Source organism: Sceloporus occidentalis, unplaced genomic scaffold (assembly GCF_023333645.1).
Source record: "Sceloporus occidentalis isolate IW3139 unplaced genomic scaffold, rSceOcc1.0.p SCAF_6, whole genome shotgun sequence".
In the NCBI taxonomy this organism is placed as follows: domain Eukaryota; kingdom Metazoa; phylum Chordata; class Lepidosauria; order Squamata; family Phrynosomatidae; genus Sceloporus; species Sceloporus occidentalis.
The window spans coordinates 25,077,473-25,094,700 of NW_028316986.1; the positions used below are offsets into that span (position 1 = coordinate 25,077,473).

Sequence of the window (17,228 nt, forward strand, 5' to 3'; positions counted from 1 at the left end):
GGGCGTGGCTTATCTAACGACTTTCCTGGCCGCGCCTCTGTGTGTTGAAAAGCCGCGCATGCGCTCTTCTCGGGCAAGGAACGTTCAGGGAGGCCGGCCAATAGTCGCGGGAGGAAAAGGAGGAGGGGGCGTGGCCATTGGGCGGCTCGCGCGCAAGGTTCAGAGGTGAGCCAGTTAGGTGTGGGGATGGTGGCCGAGCGGGGCCTTTTTTACTCGCTCCGCGGCGAGCTTGAGTCCTGTTTATCTTTACTTGCAAAAGAAGAGTAACGTCGAAAGGCCACTGAAGGAAGGGAGATAACGATCCCGATAGAGAACCGTAAGCAAAACTCGAGTCAGTGGTGGATGCCTAAACACTGAGCATCGTGGGGCTGTGATAGAGTTAAAGTGGGCAGAGGTCTCAGTAACAGAACTGTCTGCCAGGCTCTGTGTTCGGCGGCGCAGGCTCTCAGGTGGTTTACTGGATCAATATAGAATTGTATTAATAACATCTTAATGAATTAAAATGGATTGGTATTCTGAGATATCATTGTGCGGTCTGATGTCTTGCTTTATCCCAAGGGGCCTGGGTTGCCTCCGGTGGGCGCTTGGCTTTAGAGACCGGAGCATAAATGAGGTTTGAAGATGAAGGCGATCAGAGTAAGACTTGCCTTTCCTCGATCGCTCTCCTGGGGCAGTCTCTTAATCTGCCCACATCCCTCCTCCTGGCAAAGAGTGCCTCCCTTGGCACTTAAATGGCAACTGAAAGCAACTCAGTGTCAAAAGAAGGGTTTTGAAACTCTCAAGGCTTCTGGGCTGAACCACAGAGAAGGCGGCAGGAGGACTCTTGGCTCAGGAGGGCCAGACAGCTGCCTTGTTCTGGGTCAGGGCCAGGGCCATCTCGCCCTCCATACTCCCTCGTCAGCCCCCCTTGCTTTTGTGAGGGGCTTTTTCACGAGGTTTTCTTGGCAAGGTTTGTCCAGAGGGATTTGCCTTTGGAGGAATTCCTCTTAAATTCACATGAAAAGAAAGAAAGTGGGGCCAGAACGCATTCACTTAAAGTCACACAGTTACATGAATGCGCATTGCATTTGAACTGGCTCCCATTGCCCCAAAATAGCATGCCCTTGCCTGAATTTGCCTGTGGCAGTCTGTCACGCAATAACATGAAACCCCGTGATTGCGTTCAGATTGCCATTGGATTATACTTCCAATTCCCCTTGTCTGATAATCTCCTTTGTCTTCCTCTGAGGCTGAGAAACTTGCCTGAAGTCTCCCAATGCGTTTCCATGGTCAAGCGAGGGTTCAAATCCCAATCTCTCAGTATCCTAGTCCAATGCTGAGATCTGGCTGTGAGCCATGGCTAAAGGCAAAATGTTGAGGGAGTTGTAGACCAAAGGACCTGGAGGTCTCAAGACAGGTGCTCCCTGGCAACATTCATCCTCCTTTATTTAAACGGCTAGTAATCTCTTATTGGCCCAGTCACTAGCAAATGTTGAGATCTGTTTCACGTGAGTAATAACTACTAGAATAGCTCCATCTGAGTGTGAATGTCTGGAAGGCGAATTCTCTTTCTGGCTACAAATGTAATAAGCAGCAGCTGCTGGGAATGAATTGGTAAAGTTGGATGGCAAGGAATAAGCGTGCCAGGGTTTGGGTGTTGTGTTGAAACAACATTACACAAACGTACACGTAGGTGTTAAAACTCTTAAATCCATACTCTTATCTGGAGAAACCTGTTGTCACAAACCCTCTCTGAATTGCTTACGGGAAGCGGATGGTTGTTACTTATTAAAACATATTGATCGCAGTGGCTTACAGTATTAAATATCAAGAAAGAAAGAAGAAGAGGAATATAAAATGTTAAACTAAACGTAGCCACAATAAATTATTTGGTCAAACTTCATAACGTTAAGAATACATGACTCCGTATTGTAATATGTAAGATTGCGCTTTACACATCCCTTTGAATGTTTACAACCAATCCACAACTGTCTTTTTGTATCCCATTGCATTATAATTTTGCCTCCACATCTATGGAGCTTTGCTTAGAGTACAGTATCTGTGGCTTGAGTATTGTACCCCATCAGTATACCTGAAGTAGGAGACTGAAATCCATGAGCGCTCATGCTCAAATAAATCAGTCTTAAAGGTGTCATGGGATACCTTCCTCCCCTTCATTTTAGACTGAAACAGATCTCTTTCAAAATTAAAATGAACTCAGTGTTTTTTCAGTAAATGCAAGTGTTAATGTCACAAGCAAAGAGATGCCTTTTCTATTATATATAGTCCAAACTGCCTGTTTCCACCTTTACGAAGATCTACTTTGAACTAAATTAGGTGTTCAGCTAAAGCTGACTATTAGTCCAGCTTTCAGTTGCATCCACTGGCTCCAAACATGTTGGAAAAATAGCAGAGGGCAGGGAATGAAATGTATAATCCTGGGGTGCTTGTACCCTTCAAAACCATATGCCTTGCATGTGAGGCTAGCACTCTAAACTTCAAGAGTATGCCAAATTGACCTTCAAACACATTGACACACATTACTTCTCGTTCTGACACACATCCCCAGCCTAAAACGGAAGTAGTATATGATAAAATGTCCCCGCTTCCACTTGATTTTGGTTGCTCTGGAGGGCTGGAGCATGACACCACAGCTTTCATTTTGGGAAAAGTGAAGTTGTATCATTTGTAGTTGCTGTTTGGGGGTTGTCTTGATGTTTTTTTCAGGGGGAGGCCAAGTATTTTACTGCATTACATTGAAGGGCTTCCTAACTGTGTTTGTAAATATGTGGGAGATTACGGTAGTTTTATGTTTCTAACTACATGAAAGGTGTCTTATGCTTTAATATTTTTTATGTGCTTTTTCTTTCTTTCTAGGAATATGGCTATAATGATACACCTGAGGATGTATAGAGTATTTTTTCTTAGCTGCCTAGTTCTTCTGTCCTGCTTGCTGTGTTTGGCTGAGGATCCCCACCCTGGTGGAAGTCATCATCCTAATGCACGCCTTGATAAAAACATGGTGCAGGATAAGGAGTATGTATTTTGTAAATTCATATGCAGTGTAAATGTTGGATTTGAGCTACCGATTCTTCTGAAGAGTATAGCAGTGGAGTTCAGTAATGCATGTTGGAAGCAGAGCTGAACAGCTACTTTCTCAAGCAACTGTGTGCCTCTAGGGGGCAGTAGAAGTAAAGAGGTGGTTTGGGGTTTGTCTTATTTGTTGCTTCCTTGAACATAAACTAATATTCTGTTCTCTAACTTTATTTCGAACCCTTCTCTTCTTGCAGTCCTTCTTTTAGTTATGTAGACGTAGACAGTAATGCTCATTTTTTCTCAGTCAGGTATGCCAGCAAGGTACAGCAGTAACAGCTCTTTAGCCTGCCCTGTGGGCTCATGTAGCAATTCTGAGTTACTGCCTAGAACTGAAACACTTCCCACAACTTAGGGTTGAACTTTTCCCCTCCAGCACCCACTGTGGACGTTGTTGTTGTTGTATGCCTTCAAGTTGTTTCTGACCTGCAGAGACCCTATCATAGGGTTTTCTTGGCAAGATTTGTTCAAAGGAGATTTGCCTTTGCCTTCCTCCTCAGTGGGTTTCATGGCCAAGCTGAGAATCAAACTCTGGTCTCCAGAGTTGTAGTCCAACACTCAAACCATACACCATGCTGGCTCTCTACTTACTGCAACTGAAAATGAAAAAAAACCTAAATCAAATCTAGAAGTAACCACTTACATTTCTTTCCTCTTTCAATACATTTTTTTTGCCATAAAATTGCAACTCATAGTGACCTCCAGGAGTGGAATAATCAACTTGTTCAAGGGGAAGAAAAATACTATGAGGCAAGGAGGTAACTCCCAGGCCACAGAAACCTATTGAGTGCACTTTGCTCAGTCCAGATTATGCAGTGATCAAAAGTACTAGGAAATTCAGAGAACAGTATAAAATTATGGTGGTAGAAGTTCTAAATTGTCAGTGAAGCCCCTGAGAAAGCCCTTTCTCGAGTCCCTGGAGGCTTGTGCACCTCTTCCCTTGAACTAGTGGCTTTCCACCAGCAGACAAAATCTTGTTATTAAACAGATATTTGGATTACAGATCTGATCAGTTCTTTCCTACTGCTCTGTGGCAGGTTGTTAGCAGTGCTTAGAGAAGGTAAATTCATGGAATACCATACTTTTACACTAACGGTAAATAAATACTAACCATGATAATTAATGAAAGTCTTCATGGGCAGCAGCGACATATCTGACGATGGAATGCTGGGATCAAGTGGTGGAAGGCAGATGACACCATGTGAGCATCTTTGAAATTTCTGCCATGTTTCTTCTGCTGATGACAGAATGTTGGAAATGTATACAAACCTCAGTTAATTAAGTAGATGTGTTCTAGGGCAGTACTTCTTTAACAAAATGTTGTTCCAGAGGCAGAAATAACATAGAAAGACTAGGTATAGGATCTTACACCACAGAAAAAAGCAATTATATATGTTTTAGCGAACTTTTTATTCAAAATTAACAATATGTTCATGTATATGTGAAATGTAATAGCAAGTATTATTATTACATCTACTACTATTATGTTATATTTATTTACATCCTGCATTTCTCCCAAAATTGGGATTCAAGGTAACTTAATTTAAAAACACAGTGTGGCAAAAACATACAAAAAACGGAACATTAAAACAAGGTTAAACTATTGACAGTATTAAAATGGTTTAAAACTGCACTTAAAAAGACAAAATGCCATTAAAAGATAAAGAGCAGTTAAAACTGATTGTTGCCTAGCAATGGAAGGATTTCAGGAAGGAAACCGTTCTGGTTTCCCTGGAAAGGACACACCAAAGTTTTGGGGCAGGCACCAAGAAGGCCCCCTCTTGTTTCCCCACCAACCATGCTTGTGATGGTGGTGATACTGAGAGAAGGGCCTCTCCGGATGATCTTGGAGCCTAAGCAGGTTCCTATAAGGAGATATGGCTTGCCAGATAGCCTGGACCTGAGCCATAGTGGGCTTTATTAGTCATAAACAGCACTTTGAATAAGTAACCAAAACATTGTGAACCTTCTAGAAAGTACTTGAAGGCTTCTTCCAAAATATATCCAAGAATCATGTATTCCTTTGCTAGTCACCACTTACTATTTCCATTTTGGCAGCTAAACTTTCAAATTCGTCCTTTTTCAACATGCTGAATGTAGTTGTTCCGTCAGACTTATCTGCTCTTCCTGCTCTCCCCTTTTCTCTCTGTTTTGCTGTTGCATGCTTAGTGAGGGATTTGGGAGCCATCTGTTTACCTTGCCTGTTATAGGCAAGCACACGTGGCTACAGTAGGATTGGCAAGAATAGAATCCTGCTTGTTCCCAGTTTAAATTTTGTTTGTTTTAATGCAAACACACTGCTGTAACCCAACATTAAATGTCTGTTTCTCCAGTCCTCCGTCACCATCCTCCCAGTCCCAATGCTGCTAAAAAAATTCAGCTAGACAGAGGATGATGAGGAAAAGGAGCAGGAGTGTGAGCAGGAAAAGGATGATAAGGAAAAGGAGCAGGAGTGGGGAATGAGTGTTTCACTCATTCCCCAGCATCTACCAGCAACAGACAGGTACACAATTAAGATTTAATAACAGAGTCCACTTGGTACATTTAGAATCCAGCAAGTTGTTTTCACTACCAGAATTGAACTATTTTTACGGTCCTTTCACCCAAAAAGCAAATTCTTGATTACTCAAACTGTATTTATTATAGCAGCCAAATGCCAAAATAAGAACAGACTTTTCTTTGGCACAGTTAATGTCCTTCTGTCGGCATATAGGGAAGGTGTTTTAAGGGCATTTTGAAGGAGAGTAGAGTTTGCTTTAGTAATGTTCTATGTATTTAAGATATGAGCCATTTTTGTCCTTGAATGCAAAACCTATCATGATTTCAGAATAAGAAAGAGTATGGAAAATTTACTATGTTGAATTATGTACATTCAGTATGCACTGCACTGATATCAGCTGGAGATTCTGGGAGTTGTAGTGAGTACACTAAATTTTCTAAGCCAGGGGAAAAGATAAGTGCTTGTTTGTTGGATCTGGTATAAAAAATTTCTTCCCTTGCAAAATTGTTTTTTATTTGAATGGTATTAAATATGTAAAGTTTGGAATAGCTGCATTTCACGCCAGCCCTGCAGTTGCCTGTAAACTCTAAAGGGAACAATAGGAAGCAACATTGGATATTCTTCTAAAGTGCTCTTAGATGTGTATGTTGTCTCTCAGAGTTTAAAGTACAGTGGCCAATTGCTTTGTTGCAACGCATTTGTCTTTACATAAATTATTTTAGCAATCTGAGTTTAACACAGGAAAAAAATAATTTTGCTTCTGTTCTTGAACTATTGAAAGTCAGAAAATCTCATTGATCTGCATCAAATCACCCAGAGACAGTGTAGGCTTCCATGTCAGTGGGGTGTTGAATCCATTCTGAGTTTTCTTCTGAGCTTTAAAGGAGCAATCCAAGATGCTGTAACTGTTTGGGGTTCAGCACCTTGAATAGCTACTTTAAATGTCAGACTGAAAAACACAACCAAGTCATTGGATTCTGCATTGCCCATATGTCTGAAGATATTTTTATATCTATGATAGTAATGTCCAGACTAAAAGGCAACCAGATCTCCAGTATGGGAACAATATTTTCAAAATCTTAGATTGTTTCATAATTAGCCTGCTTATGTTACTTCACAATTTCCTGTGAAACCCTTTTGCAATCCCCTTTTCAGGGCCAAACTACACATAGTGTCAATTGAGTTGGTTGAGTTTGCAAATGTTTTTTGTTAGGTGCACATCAACTACACAGAAAAACTGGGAACTTTTTCTCCCTGTTGAACGGTGATGAGGAGGCACGTAACTCTTTGAATGATACCCTGTTAATAATTGCTGTTGTGTGCCTTCAAGTTGTTTCCAACTTATGGCCACCCTGAGGCAGACCTATTATGGGGTTTTCTTGGCAAGATTTGTTCAGAGGTTTGCCATTTCCTTCCCCTGAGGCTGAGAGCATGTGACTTGCTGAAGGTCATCCAGTGGGTTTCATAGCCAAGCTGGGAACTGAACCCTGGCTTGTTAATGTATACTTGTATAAATGTGGCTAATCTGTGTATGTGTCTCCTTTTGAACCATGTGCATGGAGCTGTTTTCTAGTCATTTGCACTCCATCCAAAGCCTTCCTCCCAACAGCTGTGAAGCCTTAGGAGAGTCTGCTGCTGCTATTTACCTATGGGGATAGGGAGGGATGAGGGAGATCATTCATATGATTAAGATACAACAGGTCTAGGCTCTGAGGGGAAGGGAAAGAAGTGTGCACTCCATCTGCAACCATATGCTTATGCCTTTTTCTAAAACGAACTGCTTCTAAATTGTCTGAGTTGCCTTCCCATCAATAAGCAGCGTCAGCAGAAGTTCCTCCTGGGTTTTGACAGCTGTTGGTGGAGAAAGGGCATAGAACTGCACAGGCAGAGTGTTACTCTCTGCCTGCTCAACCACTGCCTTTCTATCCATACCACGAGTAGGTGTCCTAATTTGAAGATGATGTTTGCATTTCATGGAAAGAATTTGCAAAGCTGTTTCTTGTAGAGACCCAAGCAGGGGAGAAAAGACAGAGTTGGATCTTCTCTCTCTACAATCTTAATTCTTCTCACACCTCCCTGTCAGCTGCTATTCACAGAAGTAAAATATGCACGTTAGAACATTCACGCAACAAGCTGTGATGATTACAGCTAGCCCTTGGTATTCACTGGGGTTTAGTTCCAGGACCTCCTGTGGATACCAAAATCCATGGATGCTCAAGTCCCATTAAATACAACAGGGTAGTAAAATGGTATCCCTCATATAAAATGTCAAAAACAAGGTTTGCTTTTTGGTATTTATATATGTTTGGAATATTTCCAAGCCATGGGTAATTGAATCTGTAGATAAAGCATCCATGGATATGGAGGACAAGCTATATGTATCTTGGCTTCTGGACTACAAAAAAAGAATTCAGTTCCAAAAAAAAAAAAAAAAGAATGTGGGATTTAAATAGCCTCTCATCTTTGATCAGAGATAACAACAAAGGGACCTTGCAGGCTAAATAGGGAATCTCTGTGAGCTGCATCTAGTTCAGGTGATTCAGGGTAAACCAACGTTTTCCGCTCCCTGTCTTATACTGTTCTGCTTAACAGGTTGAATAGTTGTATGTTTTACAGTTGTGATAATCTTATTTCACAGCCATATCATGGAACATTTAGAAGGAGTCATAGACAAACCAGAATCAGAAATGTCACCACAAGAGCTGCAACTCCATTACTTCAAAATGCACGACTACGATGGCAACAACTTGCTTGATGGGCTTGAGCTTGCCACTGCAATAACACATGTGCATAGAGAGGTGAGGACTGGAAATCTAGTGGGCCATATCCAGGAGCAAGGCCACCATGTGTAATATTTATGTTAACATTTTTCTATCATTCAGTTTATTTTTTTTAATGCATGTTGAGTCTAAAACTAGCAACTCTGGATTCTTTCCAGAAAAGATTGCATCCTAAACTGAACTTGAAGTAACCACTTGCTTACAGAACTCAAGTGGTTTGTGGGCGAGGGATGAAAAATCCTGCAACGCTGCTTTAGGAGAAGGAGGTCAGATTAAAATTTAGACAGAGATCCTGCATTGTTAGGCACAGCAACAACAACAGAGCTCCATGTTCACAGCTACATGTGCTGATGCTACCCACAAAAACCTACCTCTTAAGCCAGGCAGCACTCTAGCTGAGGACTTTTCAAAGCACTGCAGATTAAGGTGCTGGGAGAAGATGACTGCAGCCCTCTCCCAGTCAGGTTGTTAATGAGACGGGCATCTGTAGAGACCTCTCAGGGTTCAGCTGTACCTACTTGTTCCAACACTCCCCATGTCCGGGAGAATGCTGCAGTCATCCTTTCCCAGCATCCTGATCTGCAGTGCTTTGGAAACCCTTGGTTTGGGGTGGTGCCTAGTGTAAGAGGTAAGTTTGAGGTCAAAAGATTGTGAGTCTGGCTTACAATCCTGAAAATATCCAGCCCTAGGATATTGTAGCTTTTGAATCAAGACCCACCTTGGCCCATACAAGTTTTTTCCCTCCTCATTGTCTACTTCCTAGCAAAGTTAGTACATTCTTAAAGCAATTCCCTCAAGAATTCTGATTTTTATACATCCTGCAAACCTTTTGCTTTGCTGAAACCATCCACTTTCTTTTCTTGTAGGAAGGAGGCGAGCATACTCCAACTATGAAAGAAGAGGAGCTAATTAGCTTAATAGATGGTGTCTTGCAAGATGATGATAAGAACAATGATGGATACATTGACTATGCTGAATTTGCCAAGTCATTGGAATAGCAATAATCTTTTTTTGAAAAATACTTTCTTTCATGTGACCCAGCACAATGTGATTCTTTACTGTTTGGTTGTATGGGCTACTCCTTGGGCTGCAAAATGAGTAGTAGGAAAATATAGGTGGTGTGAATCACTGCATATTTTTGAGCGCAAAAGAAAAGTCATAGTGGAGGCTCTTGTTTCATACTGCCTTGTTAGTTAATTATGTTGAACAATATAATACATTGTTCATCTTATCTAATTATTTGAAAATTGGCTTAAATACCTGTTTCAATGGACTGTTGTGAAAGTTATTTAATGACAGATTAATTTTTCAGATTAATTTTTGGAGAAATCCAGTCATAATTAAGCATAAATGTTGCAGGACTGAGGGTCTGAAATGTAATCATAAGTTAAAAATGACAACATAATTCAGTGCTTGATCGTGATTTTGAATTCACCACTCCCTTTTTTCAAAAATGAAGGAGAAACCCCATACCTGGAGGGAGGGCTCCCAAAGGGCTAAATTTAGTTCTTAATCTTGACTAGACTAAACAAAGTGAATCTAGGAAATTTACAGTGTTGACTCATTGAATCAGGAGGTCTTTCTCTGGTTTAGGCCCAGATCTCTTGATGTTGTAGAAAAGGGCAGATATCTAATTTAATTGCCATTAAAATTGATGTTAATGTAAAAGTGCTTAGTATCTGTTTACATTGTTTCCTAAATATTTAGAAACCTATATACCTGTATATCTACATTTCTATCTTTCAGATATCTTCTCAGTATTGTGGTGGATTTTGTTCTGTTCTAACTTATTCTTATAAAAGAACTGGGGTTTTAAAAATAATAAGAATGTGTGTGCATATACGTACATACATATGCATAGATACAAACGGTTGTTTGCATTATACCATCAATACAGTATTTCTCTTCAGAATTCATTTTCAGAAAATGTAGATTAACTACCACTCTTGGTAAAGTCATTCACTATTATTCTTCTGTTACTTAACTGAATTTTATAATCACAGTAAAATGCTGCCTTGTTAAGGTTCTCATCAGTGTACCTTGACTTGAATTCATGGTGTTAACTATGAAAATAATTTGTATTTTTTTCTAAAACTCTCTAAAGAGTGTGTTTAAATACTTGAATGGTCTGCTTTTATAAAATAGTTTAAGAACTACGTACAATTTTTGTTTCAGTGGGGAATACATTAGCCTCTTGCAGATCTAAAACAGTATGTTGATGTCTCACTTGATGTGTAAATCCAATGAGAAAGTGTTAATTTTTATTTAATTAGATGGATCATATTCAGTGACAAACCCCTCACATGCTCTCTGTAAATTGTATAGAGACCTATTTTCTGTATTAAAACTATTCTTATATGAAGTGCATTTGTAAGAAAAAAATCCTTCCTTTGTTTACTGTGCAATTAAAAAAAAATGATTGTACTATCTTCATAACAGCTAAGTTATTGCAGTTATTTATGCTAAACACAAAATTAATACAACATGCTGAGCATTCTGCATACTTTGGAATGTAGTGTTTCTCTGCAAAAAGAAAAATAATTTATGTGTCTCTTTTCAGGTGATTTACATACTCAGTCTTACCTGAAGGCCATTCTCAAGTGATCCAGTTAGTGTGGTTGACCCACCTAGTTGCTTTCCACAAAGCTCTATTCGTGCCTTCTGTTGAGAAAGATAATGTGGGTAATGTGTGCTTTGTGGCTTCTGCCTGTACCAGCTCCCCCATACACACAACTTCTCTTAATAGTATGGAACTTTGAATAGAACTGTTTGGAATATTTGCCTGAATCCTACTATTTCCCCCCAATCTTCATTGTTTAATGCAGGAGCTGGAATTCTGGTTTCTCTACTGAAAGCCGCATACCTTGTTGGAGCAGTTTGGGCAGTGGGCAGGAGAGTGCAAAGACATTGCATGCTCATATTTTGAAATTTGGCCAAGAATCACAGATTTTGAGCACTGGGGGGAATAGATCATTAATAAGATATAGGTAGGCTTGAAAAAGGTCCAAGGAGTTGTCAAAGGTGCCTTTGAAAAAGCCAGAAAAAGAATGAAATAAAGCTCTTTTTAACTAGAGAATGTGGCTCTGCAGATAACACTCATCTTTTACTAGCCTTTGCTAGCTTAGCTAGTGATAAGGAATGCTGGAAATTACTCTTCAGTGCTATGTGGAGGGTTGCATGACTCCCACCTCTGCATCAGATGAAACTCAATTGGAAGGAACCACAGGGGCCATCTATTTTAACCCCCTGCTATGCAGGAATACACAAATATCAGGAGTAAGCATTGCTCAGAAAAGAATGTCCACCCAATGGCTTTATACTCTTTTCTGCCTTTCCCGGCTGTCCAAACAGTTGAAAGTTTTGAAGAAATGGAGACAATCGTTTGCTCCTGGAGATGTATGTATCACTGTTCCAGTGTTTCTCGATTCTAGTCCTCCCACCCCATTTTATAAACTGCACAACCATCTCTGAGTTGCTGGAGAGTGAGGGGATCAGCAGCAAGGAGTCCAGCTGTTTTCCTGGACACACTGCAATAGGCACTGGCAGAGCCTTTCAAGGCTTCCTGGGAAGTTTATAGATGACATCCACCAGCAGGTCAAGCTAAAGGCAAATAGCTGAATGCATTGCTGCTGATCATCCCAATGAAATCCCAGTGTAGATACAGAATTGTTCTGTAATTGTTCTGGTTGGATTTTTTTTCCAATTGTAGAATAAGCTGAAGCACCTTTACATCACAAGAAAGTCTCTGAAAGGCAGGAAGATCAGCTTAATCATGAAGAGATAGTATACCATGTGTTGCAGCTTATCTTTTTTTTTTCTTTTTTACTAATCTTGTTATTTTACTTATAAGACTGAAGTTGTTAAATTCTGAGCCCAGGTATTTGATTTTTTTAACCTGAACAGAATGCCGCTCCCTACTCTATCCTCTATTCTCCCTATTCTACAAAGTCCTGGTTTTATAGTAATAGCAAGTACATTTCTATACCACTTATCAGTGCACTTAAGCACTCCCTAACCAGTTTATAAAATGTAAAGTAATTGCCCCCAACAATCTGGGTACTTTTTATAGTTTTTTGTGGGTTTTTGGGGCAATGTGGCCATGTTCTAGGAGAGTTTCTTCCTGACGTTTCGCCAGCATCTGTGGCTGGCATCCTTAGAGAATGCATTCTGTTAAGATGCCAGCCACAGATGCTGGCGCAACATCACTAAGAAACTCTTCTAGAATATGGCCACATAGCCCGAAAAACCCACAAAATACTATGGATGCCGGCCATGAAAGCCTTCAACTTCACAATCTGGGTACTCATTTTAGTGACCTCAGAAGGATGCAAGGCTGAGTCGAGCTTGAGCCCCCTTGGCTGGGATTGAACTGGCAACCTTATGGTTTGAGAGTGAGTGGCTGCAGTGCAGGCATTTAATCATTGCGCCACCAGGGCTCCTATTTAGTCCAGCTTTGATCATTTCAGTTCTAAATTAGGGCAAGATGAGGAATCATTACTACTATCTTTATTTGGGAATAAGAAATCCTTGCCAATCTACTGCAATCATTATGATGGCTCCAGATCCATCTTATTCCCCATGTCAGGTGTTGCACGGTATGTGTATTTTGCATTGCTGCCCTGAGTACTCATTGTTCCTTGAAGCCATGTGGAGGAGACACAACAAATTGCACAGACAGCAAGATGATTTTATTGCTTGTATTTAAAAGGGTTTAATTGCTTCTCAGCACATGGGAGCCTTCAAAGGCAGGTACAGGGAAAGATAAAGAGGTATATGGTCAGAATTCAGGTAGGTGTTAAGTGTACATTACAAGCGTGGATGTGCTTTTTCAGGTGCTGTAGGGGTTAATATTCCCATCTCTGGTATTGCAACTCTTGACTTACTGCAAAGCCCCAAAGCTGCCTCAGGCACATTCTGTGCTTCAAGGTGAGCAGGCAGAGTTGGCAGTGCTTGGGAAGCTGTTCTGCCAGTCAAATAATGATTCTTTATCTAGAGAGTCAAGCATCCACAGCTTGAAAATACTGAACTAAATATATAAAGATACCTTCATTTTGCATTTTATATAAGGGAGTCCATCTTACTATCCATTGTGTTTAATGGGACTTGAACATCCATGGATTTTGGTATCCATGTGGAGTCCTAGAACCAAACCCCGGCAGATACCAAGGCCCCACTGTATTTATTTCTGACTTGCTTCTCCTCATGGAATGAGTTATGGAACGACAACAATTAACAGACAAACAACAATCAGATCTTTCTTGCTTGCTGCGAAAGATGGAATGGCCATACAAGATAGCTTTGGGTCTTTACAGTAAGTTGAGGTCAGTGGTATATAATTCCAGAGGGGAGGATTCTTTTTCCTTGAAGCCTACTCTGAAGCTTTTAACTAGCCTGTAACCTTCAGGTTTTATAGAAGACCCCAACCCAGTGGCATCACCAACTCTAATGACACCACTGCCCCAATCTGATGCCACTAAATGGCCAACTGCCAGCCCAGTTGGTTTCTGCACATGAAATGGGGCTGTTACCCAAAAAACTGTGGTCTTGATAAGGCACCTACAAATTGATATGTTTGAAGGAAATTTAATAGTTCAATAAAATACCTTGGCTGGAGCAGCATTCAACCTTGAGTTCTTAACCCTTTTTATTCCAATTCCAAATCACACAGAACTCCAGAAGCAATTCCAAATAGGTTTTGCAGTTTTATTAATAATAAACACAAACACACATGCATAAAAACTAACGAAGCAAAGATGGGAGAAGAGGAAAAGTGAAGGCCTTGCTAACAGTGATACCTTACTGATGTTGGAGCCTGGTTCCAAGGGGCGTCCAGAATGGAGATGGCTCAATAGCCGCCTCAGCAAATGGGATGGCTAATAGAATGAGCAGAGTGTCTACCCAGTCCCAAACTAGATCAAATTGCTATTGTCTAGGTAGTGGTATATATCAGAAGCTTTGTTAACATGAGATATGCCTGTAAATAAGTCTTTAATAATAGATTTTAAAAAAAAAACTAATTTTAAAACCAGTTTTAAAAATGGTGTTGGACTATGATCTGGAGACCAGGCTTCAATTCACTGCTTGGCCATGGAAACCCACTGAGTGATCTTGGACAAGTCACACACTCTTAGCCTCAAAGGATGACTATGGAAACCCCTTCTAAACAACTCTTAGCAAGAATACCCCATGATAGTTTTATTTTAGGTTTGCCATAAGTCTGAAAGAGCAATGCATCTTGGAAATGAAGGTACACATCATTAAGATTTTTTTCAAATGCTCTTTAGCCACTAGATGGCATGGTTGATCACTCTTGCTACTTTTAAGCTTTTAAAATTAGTGTTGAACACAAGAACAAAATAGGTTTGTTGTGTGGAGATTCCCCCCCCCCCCTTAATTACAGGCAATCTCTGGTTCATCACCTCTGAGTATTATAAAAGGCCAGATTATCTCTCTCTAAGCTCTCTCAACCTTTCTTTTATTATGAAAATGCACTCATGCCAGCAAAAGGGCATTTAGAACTCCCCACACTAATCATCACATAATACACACCCCTCTTTCATTAACGTAATAATTCTGTCATTAAACAGGCCAAAACTCTTCAAAATCACCTGTTCTTGCCAAGACTAATAGATGAAGCCAAACACTTTGTCTGGGGGCCAAGACACTTAAGTTATGACAAGCCAAAGGATCTTATTTTTTAAAAAAGAAAGAAAAGAAGAAGAAATAGGAGGTGATCTCATTTTTCCCTCCTCTTCAAATTACTAAAACACCTTGTCTCCCCAATATTTCCTTGCTGTCCTCCTAAGGATCTGGAATGCAAGCCTATCTGTGACATTTCCAAGATGCACTGGTGACATTTTGCTAAATTGTGAATGGGGTGTGCTCTAAAGGAAACCCTTGAAACGGGAATATGCAAAAATGATAATTTCTCCATAGTTGCAATCCGAAATTCCCTCAGTGTAGCATAAATATTTACATGTAGAAATATGCTGCACCAGCACTACGCATTTCCACATGCAGAAAAAGCAAGATAATGCAATTAAGCAATTAAGAGGCTGTGCAGACAGTCCCTTTGCATACTGATATTCCAGACTACACAACTATGTTCAAATTTGAAAACATCTTTCTTCTGAATTTCCATTAAAGAGAACTGTTTGTAGTTGCATCATATTAACAATGATAAATATTTCTTTTCAGCTCATTTCTTGTTTTTATAGATCTAGTAGGAAAATAAGATTTTAAAGACTTTTCTTCTTTACTCTTCCTTACAGCTGTTATATCTGTCCTAAATCAAGAACTCCCTTAACTTGTATAATGATTTTGTGTGTGTGTGTGAATAGAATAGAAAGTTCTACATTACCAACTTTATTATGCACAGAGCTTTGAAACATTGCCTTTTTGGATTACAGCTCCCAGAATCCTCTACCCAAACTAACCCTGGCTAGTGGCCGGTCTAGCTGGATAATTCTGGGAGCTGTAGTCCCAAAACATCCATGCTGGCTGGATTCTTGGAGCTGTGGCCCCCCAATAATAACTTTTCCAAATTATGAGGTATTCCTGGTCTATTTAGGGATGGCTTGGTCTTGAACTAGCAAATAATAGATTTACAAAAGACCTTCTTCTGATGGAGAGCAAAGCTGTTAGAACTGGCTTGTTGATATTGTTATTGTTGTTACTTATTATTGTTACAGTGGGCCCTTGGTATCCACTAGCTTTTGGTTCCAGGATCCTCTCATGGATACCAAAATCTGTGGATGCTCAAACAACAGCATAGTAAAACAGCATGCCTCATAAAATAGCAAAATCATGGGATGCTTTGATTGAGAGTTTCTGCATGGCAGGAGGTTGGACTGGAAGGCCCTTGTGGTCTCTTCCAACTCTGTTATTCTATGATTCCATGATTCCATTATTTGCTTTTTAGAATTTATACATTTTTTGGAATATTTTCAAGCCGTGGACAGTGGCTAAAGAATCCGTAGATATGGAGGGTTGACTGTATTTTATAATTTATATCCCACCTTTCTCTCAAGAATGGGACTCAAGATGGCTAACATTTTAAAACAACAGAGATTAAAAACACTACAAAAGTTAAATAAAAGTATAAAATATATGATATGGCTTGATACAACTGCCTGGATTTTTCACTCTCTTTGGAGGTGTTACTCTGGTGACAATTCCATTTCAGCATTTACCATTGCACCCCACTATTGTCCCCCTGGCCCTAGGATCTGCTGCTGGGGTGGCCTCTTCATTTTGCTTAAAGGTAGGGTTAACCCTAACCCCAGACCACTCTCTAGAACATACAGTGACCCTTGGAAATAAATATTAATGGATAATTTCTGATGAGAGAGCCAGTGTGGCATAGCGGTTTTAACTTTGGATTATGACTCTGTAAACCAGAGTTTGAATCCCAGTTTGACCATGTAAACCCACTGGGTGACCATGGGCATGCCACACTCTCTCAGCCTCAGAGGATAGCAATGGCAAACCCCCTCTGAACAAAACCTGCCAAGAAAACCCATACTAGGTTCACCTTAGGGTTGCTCTGAGTTGGAAATGACCTGAAGGCACACAATAAGAACAAGAAGAACAACAATTTCTGATGAGGAATGAGAATTTTGATTTCTTCTTCCCAAATATCAGGAGACTTGTTCTAATCATTTCTCTCTCTCTCTGAGCTGGGAAAAAGAGCTTGCTTTGGGGTATAGTCTTAACTTTAAAGGAGCTATCCAGTCTGCTGAACCGTAGCCCCTTGTATATCTTCTTTAAAGTTGAGTTTACCACTGCACTTAACTGTATATGTGTGTGTGACGTGTGCCTTCAAGTTGTTTCCAACTTATGGAGACCCTGAGGCTCATGGGGTTTTCTTGGCAAGA

General features: G+C 40.3%; 1 protein-coding gene across 2 annotated transcripts; it reads left to right on the forward strand.

Annotated features, from left to right (window-relative positions):
- Nucleotides 1-10,790, forward strand: LOC149310527 (multiple coagulation factor deficiency protein 2 homolog). Of its 2 annotated transcripts, none has more exons than XM_089529138.1 (4): nucleotides 1-165; nucleotides 2,857-3,015; nucleotides 8,211-8,370; nucleotides 9,219-10,790. In XM_089529138.1, the coding sequence occupies exons 1-4, from the start codon at nucleotides 59-61 to the stop codon at nucleotides 9,348-9,350; spliced, it is 558 nt and encodes a 185-aa protein (XP_089385264.1). In that variant the 5' UTR covers nucleotides 1-58; the 3' UTR covers nucleotides 9,351-10,790. The 2 variants fall into 2 exon arrangements, with proteins under 2 accessions (XP_089385264.1, XP_089385265.1); XM_089529139.1 differs by lacking the exon at nucleotides 1-165 and adding an exon at nucleotides 172-316.
- Nucleotides 10,791-17,228: the final 6,438 nt, after the last annotated feature.

Bases quoted from the DNA above. Each gene is read 5' to 3' on its own strand.
- LOC149310527 (XM_089529138.1), top strand. From the start codon at position 59: ATGCGCTCTTCTCGGGCAAGGAACGTTCAGGGAGGCCGGCCAATAGTC. The intron at 166-2,856 runs GTGAGCCAGTTA...CTTTCTTTCTAG, and splicing joins CTCGCGCGCAAGGTTCAGAG to GAATATGGCTATAATGATAC. The intron at 8,371-9,218 runs GTGAGGACTGGA...CTTTTCTTGTAG, and splicing joins TAACACATGTGCATAGAGAG to GAAGGAGGCGAGCATACTCC.